A 13,544-nucleotide genomic window follows, 5' to 3' on the forward strand; every position below is an offset into this window, starting at 1 on the left:
TTGCTCAGGTTAACCGTTTAAGCATGAAATGCATTTGAGCCGTCTTAAAATGAACACCCTGTATAGTAATATAATCTATCGGAAGTGCGTAATTCCTGTTTCGAAGCTTTCCGCGATTTCCTGGAAAACCAATCTACCGGATCTCTTTAAATTTTAAATATTTACTCTACACAAGGATAATAAACTCAAAAGATTTCCTTTAATTCTTATACTTCTACCGACAAGTTAATTTAGTAAAATATTTATAGATAGAAAGGCATTGGAACAGATGGCAAGTTACTTACTCCGCTCTGGAATTCCATTAAAAGTGAATCTGACCCAAAAAAAAAATGTTACACAAAGAAGGTAAATGATAAACCTACACCAAATTTGCAAAGAAAATTTTGCTATTTATGCTACAGGGGGGAAAAAACCCCTGAAGAATCACGTCATCCAGGTGGAATTTAGGGTTAAAGAATTTTTAAAACAAAGGCTGTTGAGATTCTGTGATGTCAGCCAAAAGAAATGCTAAGTATGACATTTCCTGCCAGTTTTTTTTTTTTTTTCATCTTATTTGAGCTGTCACAAAAAAAAGGTTCACCCACACACCCCAAACTCTACTGGCGAAAACCTCTCTCTTTATTTAACTTGGGGAATTTTTAAAAAATACCCAACTTGAAATTCACCAAACTAATTACCACTTTTCTGTTCCAAATACTATCGTAAGAGAAATTAAAGTACCTAATTTATATATATATATATATATATATATATATATAAAAACTTTTAAAAACAAAATTAGGCTGCGTCAAGGAATAGACTGGTGCAGTAATTAAAATTCAAGGGAGTAAATTAATAATTAGTGAAGTCCTTTCTTTAAAATAATTTGCATATTGTTTACTTAAAATGAAATGTGAAGAGGTTATGAACATTTTATTTTCTTTAGTAAAATAAATATCATTTTATTAATAATTTATGCTTGTAATTTTGGCTTTGATTTTATTTAGATTTTGCCTTCCCCTCTTTAAAAGAGTATTATATAATAATCGGTCAGTCTTACAACTTTCTAAGCTGTTCTCAAATCAGCGAATGGAATATACGAATCCTTCTCGATAAGCTGTTTCTGATAAGGTATATCGAGTCCTCACTTTCCGATAAGCCAAAATTAATTAGTTCATTTACCAATTTCCTTATATTTCCGTTTCTATAGAATATTTTATATTCAAATAAATCTTTATTCATGATTGAATAATATTATTTCTCGGCTCTCGCTCGCTTTTCTAATAATTGTGAACGAGTTATTATTCACGGACTAATTAGCGGAACACCTTTAAATCATTAAATCATTTGACTTATGGTCCAATTAATACCAAATTAAGTTGTTATAATTTGGTTCAATCAACACTTTGATCTAAAGAATGAAATTTTAAAGTGATTTAATTGCTTTCTAGAATAATATAACTAATTAAAAAGCAATCACCTTGACGTGAGGAGCTAATTTTAGATTCATTAACTTTGAAGTTTGTTTTTTTTTTTTACAATTATTAATTAAATTCTATTATAATTAAATATTAAATTAGTTTTGTATCAATTATCCATTTTAATAATTGATAATGGAAAGTGTTGCAATCATATCACATTTCCGATTCCTAGCTGGAGGATTCCAAAAAGTGATTCTTGTCTAAGAATCTTTTTTTATAAGTTAGGAGTTTGTACTCTCTTCATGAATTTTATAGTTGTTAGTATTCCATGCAAGTCTTCTGTCAGCGTACAATCCAAAGATGCGGACGACATCAGAGGTTGATCTGATTGCAATTCAAAGGGGAAGAAAGAGTTATTTCCGGATTTTGAAGGTTTCATTCCAGCACTTCCTTCGTTTTGTAAATATGTATACTTATATTTCTAACATATGTAGGCAATCCTTAGTTAATTTTTATTATTACTTTCTTTAAGTGTACATATCTTAGCTACTCGTTGATTATATTGAAAACTTCCTCGTAACATTCATGAACTTTCAAGATTTGCAATTGCTTGATTTTCGCCATGATGTGGCGGCCAGTAATCACAAGCATGTTGTAAGGATATAAACAAAGCACAAAACTCATTTATTTATTAAAAATTTTTTGAGTCACGTTTACTCTCCGGCGGGGCTTTTGTCCACCTGTCCTCTTCAACAGCAATCTTCTTCTTTATACAGAACTGGTGCTAGCTACCTTAAGCTCTGTATAGACAAACGACTCACGTGGAACCAACATACTAGACTTAAAAGACAAGCAATGACAAAACGTGCGAAACTGCTTTACAGATTACTTGGACGACGCTCTAAATTGCCCTTAGAATTGAAACATTTAACATACAACACTATCTTTAAACCTATGTGGACCTACGGACTACAGCTGTGGGGTTCAACCAAACCTACAGACATTTCAGTCAAAACTCCTCCGACAGATAGCGGACGCTCCTTTCTACGGTGACTAACCTCACTCTTCACAACGACCTCAACATTCCCATCGTACAACAACTCGCCAAGAATAAATACCAAAAATTCCATACTACTCTCTCGACCAGCTCTAATCCTCTTGTACTGTCTCTCGCCTCCTCTGACATCCCTAATACTCCTCGACGACTGAATCGCCAGTGGCCCCGCGACTTCCTTGAAGGCTGAAGACCTAAATTATTACTCTCCTCTCTTCTCCTCTTCACATTCTTCTCCCCACATTCTCCTCTCTCACACAGAGAGTGCTACCGGTGGGTAGCTTCTCTCCTCCTGCTCTCCTTCCGCACCAGTTCATCATAGTCTTCATATTTACTTATTGTATACAACTGTATGCAGATTGTAAATAACAAAAACAATTTTTAAAAAAAACTTTATTGAACGAATAAATTTATTTTTCAATTATAAATTGCTAACTTTTTTAAGGATATTGACTGACTCGTGGGCTGTTGCTCGATCTGTGTGCTCTGCCCTCGGAAAAAAAGGTTCCTACAGAAATGACTATACTTATTTTTTTGGCAGCAAAGTGGTCCAATTGTGTTTATAATTTCCCAATTTTCTGTTTCTTTGTTGTTTTCATTCCTATAGAGGCCATAACTCTCCTTTCCACAAAAAAACTTGGAAGCTGTAATTGACAGTTAACACTATTGTTTGTTGAACGTACAAAAATTCTCATTACTTTTTATTCTCAAAAAGATTAGGTGTTGACCAGAAGGCTTTTGTAAACAAATTTTCATTTCTTTTGTTTTCTCTTTTAATAAAAAATAAAAATGATCAAAGAGAATTAGGATTAAGTTGGTACAGGAACCTTGGCTATTTTTAGTACCATTTCGTCACCCATTATACAGCTCTCGCTTCTTTTTGTTTATTTATTTCTGACAATAATTATTTATATTTCTATCTCAGTTTTGTTTTGCTTTTAAAAGATATGTTTTTATTTTTAAGTTTAATTTCGTAATTTTCGACGTGGCCCAGGCTTTCGACAGAGTTTGGCACCCAGGACTACTATTTAAACTTAAAAAATTCCTCCCCACTCCTTTTTACCTACTCCTGCAATCCTACCTGACCGATCGCTGTTTCAGAGTGAGATTCGGTGGAGAGGTCTGCAATACACGCCGGCGTGCCACAGGGCAGCATACTTGGACCAATCCTATACTACTGACATCCCTACCCATCCCCAAACCCTAATCACAACCTAGGCCGATGACACCGCCATACTATCTACCCACCCAGATCCTCTTCAAGTCTCTAACATTGTCCAAGAACACCTTGAGCTCATAGAAGCTTGGTGCAGAACATGTAGGATTAAACTTAACACTACCAAATGTATACAGGTGACATTCACATCACGAAGACAGACCTGCCCTCCACTAACTATTAACAATACTGACCTACCGACTTCCACACAGGTTCGTTATCTAGGGCTCTACCTAGATAGCCGTCTAACCTGGAACCCTCACACAAGACTTAAAAGACAAGAACTGAACAGACGCTACGGACTACTAAGGAGACTCCTTGGACCGAAATCCTCCATGAACGTACAAAACAAACTTACACTTTACAAAACAGTATTACGACCAATATGGACCTATGGAGCAGAATTGTGGGGCTCTGCCAAACCATCCAACATCCAACCTATCCAATCTTTTCAGTCTAAAGTCCTTCGCCGAATCGTTAACGCACCATTCTATGTCTCCAACCGCACCCTCCATCATGATCTCAATATTCCCTACGTAAATGAATTAATCCACACCCGATTCCTAAATTTCCACAGCAAACTCTCTGATCACCCAAATCCTCTGACTTAATCACTATCCACATCGTCCCATCCTGACAATCCTCCACGTCGCTTAAAACGGCGTTGGCCACGTGACCTCATTGCCTCCTAAACCCCCAATAAGTTCCTAGAGAGTTCCAGCGCTGGCTGGTTTCTCTCATCCTGTCATCCTGGTTGTGGAACTGAGCCAGCTCAGTCGAATGTTTATTAGTATTTCTCTTTTGCTAAATGTATATTTTTGTACAGTTGCAAATAAATAAATAAAAAAAAAAATCGTAATTTACAATTAGATGTAATTGTTTCTTAACCATGTTATTTCAAGACAGATTAAAAGATGAATAACCATCTTTATTATCAGAAACTTTTGTGCCTCACACATTTCCTTGTCATGGTTCTTAATATTGTTGCACACCCCTTCCCTAGAAAATTCTACCCTCTCGAAACAGACGTATCATCTAAAAGAGTTAGGCTTACATTTTTATAATTGTTAATCAATTATAAAGAAAACTCGATTTATCATTTTATTTGACGGTAAGGAAAATACATTACATTTTTTTTTTAAAGCCATTTTACTTCTACACGTTCCCAAGTTTATGTACGACACAGTGTTATTCGTACATAATTTTCATTTGTAATTTTAGTTAATTTTAGTTAAGAATTTATTTTATAGTAATTTCTACCACTTGTCCACTTCTTTACTACCAGCAGAATTCCTGTTTGTAACAAAAACGTCTTTAATTTGATTATAAATTTCACCAGAGTGAAAAATAATGGAAATTACTTTAGAAGGTTTTATTTTCCGAGTTTTCATTCCTTCCCGCCAACTAATGGAGCAAATGTACACATTCATTATACCGCCCCTAATTTTATTTTTAATTTAAAAGAAGTACAAGAATTATTTCTATCTGACTTTTAAATATTTCTTCTCTGGAATGTGACGTACTAAAATTTAACTTTATTCTAGATCAGCGTTTCCCAACCTTTTTTTGGCTCGCGTACCTCTTGGTAGTACATCACATGCTAAATTGTAGCACTTCGTAAAAATGATTGTATTTCGTGAAATTTGTTATTCCGAGTGCGTTATTTTACTACTATTATTTTGTACTATTGACATATCTGTTACAGAGGAGTTCAAGTTCATGTTCACTTTATAAATTCTGTGAAGTGTAAGATCTTGATTTTGATTTTTTTTTAAATAATTAAAAATTGCGTACATATTTCTCTCTTCAAGATTCTTAATTAATTTACAAAGTTCTTCTTCAGGATTATTATATTTGTGCCCAAAATCTTCTAAATTAATTTCTTTTAAGCATTCAACTATCTGTAAATAGATAGATTAAACTAGGGCGGCCTCAAGGCCTACGCCACTGCGACCCCTTTGGATCTATTGTGGCTCCCCCTCACTCTAAAGCTCACCCTCCAGACCTGTCCTTTTAATCAGACTCTTGATACTGGAGAGCGGCTCACAGGCCTTGGTTTTTCCTCCCCGAGAAGCAACATCCTTAGCCCAGACAAGCTCCTCACACTGGCACAACACGTGTGCAGTGCCGTTTCCTCCTCTTCCTCCTGACAGAACCTACAAAGGCTATCATCTGCCAGGCCCATGCGATGCATGTGTTTCCTGAGCCTGCAGTGGCCATTAACTACCTGTAAGTATCAATTAAATTTAATGTTGCTTGGATAGAGCTTACTCCTTACAATAAGTATCTTTAAGCAGATCTTTACATTCTTATCATTTAAGTTCTGTCACAAGAAAATTCTATTAAATTTTCTTTATCTTTTACCGATAATGATGTAGCTTTTCCTTTTCTTTATAGAAGGGGTTTAACATCGAATTATAATTGATGTTTTCGGGTTTTGGGAAAATACTCCATGAAAGACAATTTTAATCCTGTTAAATGTGCCTACTATATTTTCTCGTACATCTTGAGACACACCAACCTTATTACTGTACATATTAACAACTTTACTGTATAATATTATTAATTATAAAATAATGTTCACGTATTATAGGAAAAAATGTTTCTACGATATTTTTATGATTTAATTTTTTATGTCCTCCATTATTGATTATTTTTGGCGTACCACCAACCAGCATCTCGCGAACCACAGGATGGGAAATGCTGATAATAACCAATATTCCATGAAATTTATCCACTTTTATAGCAGCTTAGAATATTGGCGAGCTGTATTTGTACATGGGGCACTGTGTTATAGCTAGTATTGTAAGAATTGTTCTACATTCACTTTATTGTGGAATTCTACATTCACCTCTCTCTGGAACTCCTTGCCTTCATCTGTCCGCCATGCTCCTACCCTATCCATCTTTAAATCCCGTCTATTCAGTTATCTACTTTCTATCCAGCTTCCTCCGAAATTCTAATTGTTTTAATTTATTTCCTTAATTTCTGCTGTTTTATTATTTTATTTTTACTTTCATTTTCACTTATTATATTTTCACTTTTGTAAATACTTATTTATTTATTTAATTTCTGTTTAATCACAGGCCAAACTGTTAAGGCCTCTATTTGTTCCTGTATTTATTCTTAGGGGACAATTGTCCCAGAATAATAAATTTCTTTTCTATTTCTATTGTACATTTTAAGATAATTTATGGTCTTTTGAAATGCATTTAAAGTGATTAATGAATAGCTAGTGAAGTTTTAATTGATAAAGCAATAGTCATAAAAAAAGATCATATACTAGGGCATTCATTAGAATAGAAACTTTATACTTCCGGCTGTAAGAGGATTAGAAACAACTTTGGATTAGATAATCTGATGCGTTTATTATGCAATTTGAGAGTGCATTTTAGAGGGCAGTAACCATGATTAAAGAGCAAGAGAGACGGCTTTGCCATACAAATGTCTGGTGGTATTTTACACGAAGCGTTGTTCAAAGCGATTTGACCGCAGTCTACACATAAATAGCCATGCATTGATTGGCCCTAACAAGTTTAATGTGCACCGCTTATAATGGGACTCATTATCTTTCTCTAATGGTTTTGATTTGATTTTGGAATGGTTATTAGCATGTACTTGTAAATGGGAGGAGCACTAGATCCAATCTTGCGCATGGTTACTTTTCCTGTATTATTCGATAATAATCGTATTGATGTCCCCCTCTTTCCCCGGATGCGAAAAGTGGAATTGAGAAAATAAGAAAATAAATACGTAATAAAGTAAAAGAGCTTGAATGAAGGTCATCCAACGATGACCAATTACAAATTAGTTTAAAGCAAGACGGGAAAATTTGGAGTGGACTTTGCTGTAGTGGAACTGGACAAGATCAGGAACAAATGTGCCGTTTATTTTGAAAGTGGGGCAAGTCCATTTTTTGTTATTTCGAGATATTTAAGGTTTTGCGTTTCAATAAATTTAAAAATATTGGTAAATATTATTAGACATATTTCTTGTATTTTGTGGCGTTAGATAATCTAAGTTTATAATCCAATAGTGTTTATAGTGCTGGCTAAGAAAAATAAAGGTTTTATTATAACTAAATGGAATCATTTTCAAAATTAATGAATTATTGTAATCGTTGATTTAAATGGATAATATTTCAGTCGTATCAGTCTTTTTTTAACAATAAAAACAAAATACTAATCAATAGTTCAACTATTCTTCTTCTTTTTGGAATCATTTTGGTCCGAATTGCCTTCGTATTCAGATTCTGATTCCAAGATTCTTCTTTTATTACCGATTGTCATGGGTCTTATTTCTACAAACATAATAAATATAATAAAATTACTTGCAAATGAGGATTTTATTGAAATGGCGTTATTACCCAGAAAAGTTATTTTTATGTTATTTTTGTTACCTACCAAATTCACTTTCAGATGCATCAGAGTTATAATTACCGTTGAAATCGGTTTCAGCCATTTTTTTCTTTTTATAAAATAGAGCACAATCTATTATTCATTTTCAAAACGTACACTGAGCACTACACAACTTACTTGATAGCCGATAATATAAGTCGAATGTTATACAATTCACAGTTTTTCATAGCCAATAGTACTAAGATTTCCGGATGTTGATGTTATAATCGAAACACAAAATTAAGATGTACTTATTATAATTAAATAATAATAAATTTTATGAAATATTGTACAATCACCGATTACCAATACCAAAGATAGATAGATAAGACATGATGTTAAACCATCACATTTGCTTCACCGTATAGCAACCGGAGTTAAATTTTGCTGTACGGTTAAATAATTTCAACCTAAGATGGACTTGCACCATTTTCAAATTAAACATATTTACAATATTGTTAAGACTTCAATCTCCCAAATTCTGAATTTTTTTTGACTCTAAATTGTTTACAGACAAAAAGATCATACTAAGTTTTATCTATAATTACCATTATCTTCATTTTTTTCAAAAATGGACTTGCCTCACTTTCAAAATAAACGGCTCATATATTGGGATTCGCAGTACGGTGAGTATGTTATGGTTCTTCACATCATAAGGATGTATTATCAGTGATGGATCATAGGATTTAAATATGACTTATGACAAAAACAATAAAGCGGATGTCACTTAGACCACCATAATGCATTCAAGGAATATCAAAATATGTACGTATTTCCGGCTTATACTTCTTCCAACCAGGAAATAAGATTAAGTTAACAAATTGAATCATTTTAACATGACAAACTGTCATTTTATTCTATCTATTCTCTCCATTAATACAGTCATACCAAATACGAGGAATATAATAATACATACTCGTACATGGAATATAAATAGAATGTAATGTATCACATATTCCAAAAATGGAACTAAAATAGGGTAATAACATTTATGGTAAAAGAAGAGCATTATTATTCAGTTTTACATTTTGTTTTATGTACAAAATTAAAAAGAAAAATGTAATGTTGAAATTGGAATAGACAGATTGCATTTAAATAAGGTACACCTGAATACACTAACCGATTTGCATTATTCCGAAAATGATGTATCACATCTTGTAAGCATAAATATGCGCATAAATTAACATTTCATGAATTTAGATTAAATTTAGGAAGTATTCCGCCCTAAAATCTTCTACAATTTATTGTTTTTGTTTGTTGCTTTATTTTCTTTTATTAACTCTAGAAAGACAATTATGTAATTTACAGTAATTCTTTCTTGTTATTCTAAAAATCAATGTTGTAGTAAAAAAGATTACATTTTTTTTTGGAAATATTAAATGATACAACTTACTTTTGAGCAGCGTCTAATATATTTTCTAAGTCAGCTTCGCTATAGTCTTCAAATGCTGCTCCATCTGAAACACAGAAGCGAAAGTAACCATTAAAGATTTTTGAAAGAAAATACCTGTTATATGAGAGCCACATGACACTCTTACTTACTTTTTATTAATTTAGATTAAATTTGAATTAGATTATTTTATTTATTTAGTAATTTACAATCTGTATACATGAATGCAATGAGTAAATGTGAGATATGATGAACTGGTGCGGGAGGAGAGCAGGAGGAGAGAAACTAACCAGCGGTAGCTCTCTCTATAGGAGAGAGAAGAATAATGACGTTTAGTTCTTCAGACTGCAAGGAAGTAGCGGGGCCACTGGCGATTCAGTCGGCGAGTAGGATTATTAGAAATGTCAGAGGAGGCGAGAGACTGTACGCAAGACGGTTGAGATCGTTGTGAAGAGTGAGCTTAGTCACCGTAGAAAGGAGCGCCAGCTATCTGTCAGGAGGAGTTTCGACTGAAATGTCCTGTACAGTCCGTATGTTTGTAGGTTTGGCTGAACCCCAACAGCTCTAGTCTGTAAATCCAAATAGGTTTTTGAGTTCAATGGGCACTTTTGGAGCATCGTCCAAGTAGTCTGTAAGACAGTTTTCAACGTTTTGTCACGTTTTTGCCTTATAAGACTCTAGTATGTGGGTTCCACGTGAGTCGCTTGTCTATGTAGAGCCCAAGGTAGCGCACCAGATCTGTACAAGGAAGAGGATTGCTGCTGAAAAGGGACAGGTGGACAGGAGCCCCGCCGGAGAGTAAACGTGGCTTGCTGGCATTTCTGTGGGTTCATTTTAATCCGCCACTTCTATTTGCCCAGGATTCTATTTTATGTAAGTGTGTCTGTAATTTGTTAGCTGATGTCTACATATGTACAGAGTAGTGTAGAGGGTTGTACAGGTATTTCTGATGTGTATACTGTGTAGAGAACGGGGCCAAGTATACTCCCCTGCGGCACTCCCGCCCCAAACTGTTGAAGAAGAAGAGATTGCTGAGCCAGAACTAACTTGAGAATTAGATAAAATTATTTTTTTAAAAAAACTGGGTTAATTTTTGAAATTGTTATGCATATTTTCCCCAACTGATTGTACTCAGTTTTGCGAAATCATCCTCAACTTTGTCAAGTCATCTGATGATGGATTTAAGTCCCAAACCGCTCAGGGATACAATAAACATGCGTGGCTGCGACAGATAAAAATCAACGGCTTTTGTCCAGTTTTTATTTAATAATTTTACCAGGAGAATTAGTTTTAAGGATGATTCTAGGCAGATGATTGGTATTATTTACTTTTTAAAATCATCCAGAGACATTGCCGAGTACAATATCTTGTAAAGTATAATTAATTAAGTGCTTCACTCAATAGATTCAGTAAGCAGGTAATGAATTAAGGTTAGTCCACATTTACAAACGCAACATTACTGCGGTCTTTTGTATATACTGTTGGCTAACCACTACTGGACTGCAATACTGAATGAATACTTCAGTGAGACCACCGAGCATTTAACTGGGTCGAGTTCCTTCTTGTTTAGTTTGGCACCACTGAAGTACTTCCCTATTCCCAGGCTATTGGAAGTGCTTTTAAGTTGGTACACTTTATTAACATAATTAACACTGTTGTTTCTTTAACGCTCAAAATTGCTACTAAATAAATTGAGAGAGCAGCTCTGAAATACTTCACTTACTTTGTAACATTCAAAAACGATATAAAATCAAAATTTTACTGAAAAAAAAATATATAAATATTTTTCACTGTCCCTAAAGTACGTGTCAGGACAAGATATTGTAAACATCCGGATTTTTAATTTTGGTTTAATTTGGAAATATCGGTTTTTTAAGCCTTCTGGATTTGAAAAAGGATATATCCTCTCAGCATGGACTTCCCTACGCCGAAGAGCCGAGCCACTCAACGTGTAACCCAGTTTCTGCGATTTAATTATGCACCCATACTAATATGGCCAGACTGTGGCAATAATGTGCATGAATGGGGTGCATTACTTAAAGATCCTAAGTACAGCCAATTAAACAACAAGTGAAAATCATTAAAATTTCAGTGATTTCCGGCGATTTTGGAAGCCATTGTCTCAGAAGTTATAAAAAATTGCATGACTCCCATGTTTCAACCCAAAATTTTAATCCACTCCACTGAAAAAATTCTCTCAACTGCATTAGATTCACTGGTAATACTTCTTGTAAATTTAAGAATGTCTAAATAATATTATTTAAACAAGAAAATCAACTGGAGTGAGTTAAAGTGTAATATTTTCATAACAAGACGTTATTGCGTCCATCTAAGCTCATACGCCTGGTGCAGATGACTATGCGTTATGTGAGCTGCACGGTGCGCATTCAATCTCAAGACTCAAGTGACTTTATAGTCAACAAGGGATTAAGACAGGGGGATGCGCTTGCATGCCTTCTATTCAACTTGGCCCTGGAAAAAGTAATAAGAGACTCAGGCATTCAGACTACAGGCACGATATTTACCAAGTCCGTACAGCTGTTAGGATATGCGGATGATATCGATATTATAGCAAGATCTCTTAATTCGTTGATGGAAGCCTTCCAGAATTTGCAAAGAGCTGCGTCTCGCATGGGCCTTGTAATAAACGTGGCAAAGACAAAGTACATGTTTTTTGGAGATGGCGGAGGGCCCCCTGGGCGCATCTAGGTTTGAGAAGGTGAAAGAGTTTACGTACCTCGGATCCTTAGTTAGCTCATCTAACGGCGCATCCGCTGAATTACAGAAACGAATAGCAGCAGCTGATAGGTGCAATTTCGGACTCTCTAAGTATATGAGAAGCAAATTCTTATCTCGTCAGACCAAATCCAGGCTGTATAAGACTCTTATACGCCCAGTATTAACATATGCATCACAGACCTGGACAATAAGCAAGCAGGATGAGAGGGAGCTATTAATCTGCGAAATAAAGATTCTCCGCAGGATATTTGGACCAGTCAAAGATGGAGAGGACTGGAGGATCCGAAAAAATAGAGAGCTTAGCGAGCTATATGCGGAGGCAGATGTAGTAAAAATAATTAAATTAAGTAGGCTTAGCTGGGCGGGCCACCTAGCAAGAATGGACGAGTCCGAGATACCTAGGAAAACTCTGGATGAGATCTTGTTCCGAACTCGGAGAGCTGGTAGGCCGAGGCTGAGGTGGGCAGACGGTGTGAGGGCGGACGCTGGGAGTCTGTTGCGAGTCTCTGAGTGGAGGGCGGCAGCACAGGACAGAGCTAGTTGGCGGACGCTTATAGGGGAGGCCAGGACTCACCACGAGTTGTAGAGCCATCGAAGTAAGTAAGAGGTTATTGCGTTTGTTCGACAAGAGAATGCGGTTATTATAAAAGGATACTTAGGGCTACAAAATAGAAAGCGGTAGCAAGAACTAAGGTTCTTAGTGTTTACAATAAAGTTGCATCTATTTACACAGAAAACCGAAGCAGACAGCTGAATTTCTAAACACTATATTCAGAGAGAAATGTATACATAACTTGCATAGCTTGAAGATTATGAATATAATATTGGACTCTATGTATATGTAGATAGAAGTAAATAAGATTATTATACTACTGTATATCTGGAACTGTATTACATGCCAAAGTAAGAGAAATATGCGTTTCAAAAAGTAATATGTTTAGAGCGATATATGTTGTGTCTGTCATATTCCATATCTAATAGACCAGTGTACGAGCGGAAGTTATATTACATTGTTAGCAAAATATGAGATTTTTTGTTTTTATTTTCGAAGTTCCTGTAAAGCCACAAAGAAAGAAAAATGCTATGTTTCTTAGTAAAGTTGAGAACAATGCTTTTACCAACTTTATATCTCTTGAAAATAATAAGCACTAAAATTTAATTAAGTTAAAAGCTTTTCTATATTCAACAACAACCACAACAAAAAGCTTGAAACGCGAAGATAATTGAAGGTGACTACTAAATACAGTTTTAAAACGCCCCAAAACAAAACAGACAGCTAGGATCTCCGCGTTGGAATCCAGGTACAACGCTAACCAATGAGCTTTCCCCTTATTACCATTATCGTGAT

At 34.9% G+C, this 13,544-nt stretch overlaps 2 protein-coding genes across 12 annotated transcripts in view; one reads left to right on the forward strand and one right to left on the reverse strand.

The window, feature by feature from the left end:
* The window catches only part of LOC141460257 (uncharacterized), a 34,741-nt gene that overhangs the window by 16,085 nt on the left and 5,112 nt on the right, over positions 1 to 13,544 (forward strand). The window lies entirely within an intron of this gene.
* The window catches only part of LOC141460267 (U8-agatoxin-Ao1a-like), a 69,651-nt gene that overhangs the window by 8,425 nt on the left and 47,682 nt on the right, over positions 1 to 13,544 (reverse strand). For both annotated transcript variants that reach the window (XM_074140107.1, XM_074140106.1), the window contains exon 2: positions 9,461 to 9,524. In XM_074140107.1, coding sequence (XP_073996208.1) covers positions 9,461 to 9,524 — 64 coding nt within the window. The remainder of the gene's footprint in view (positions 1 to 9,460; positions 9,525 to 13,544) is intronic.

Source organism: Rhodnius prolixus, unplaced genomic scaffold, assembly GCF_049639745.1.
Source record: "Rhodnius prolixus isolate KJV_2025 unplaced genomic scaffold, Rpr scaffold_6, whole genome shotgun sequence".
Taxonomy (NCBI): domain Eukaryota; kingdom Metazoa; phylum Arthropoda; class Insecta; order Hemiptera; family Reduviidae; genus Rhodnius; species Rhodnius prolixus.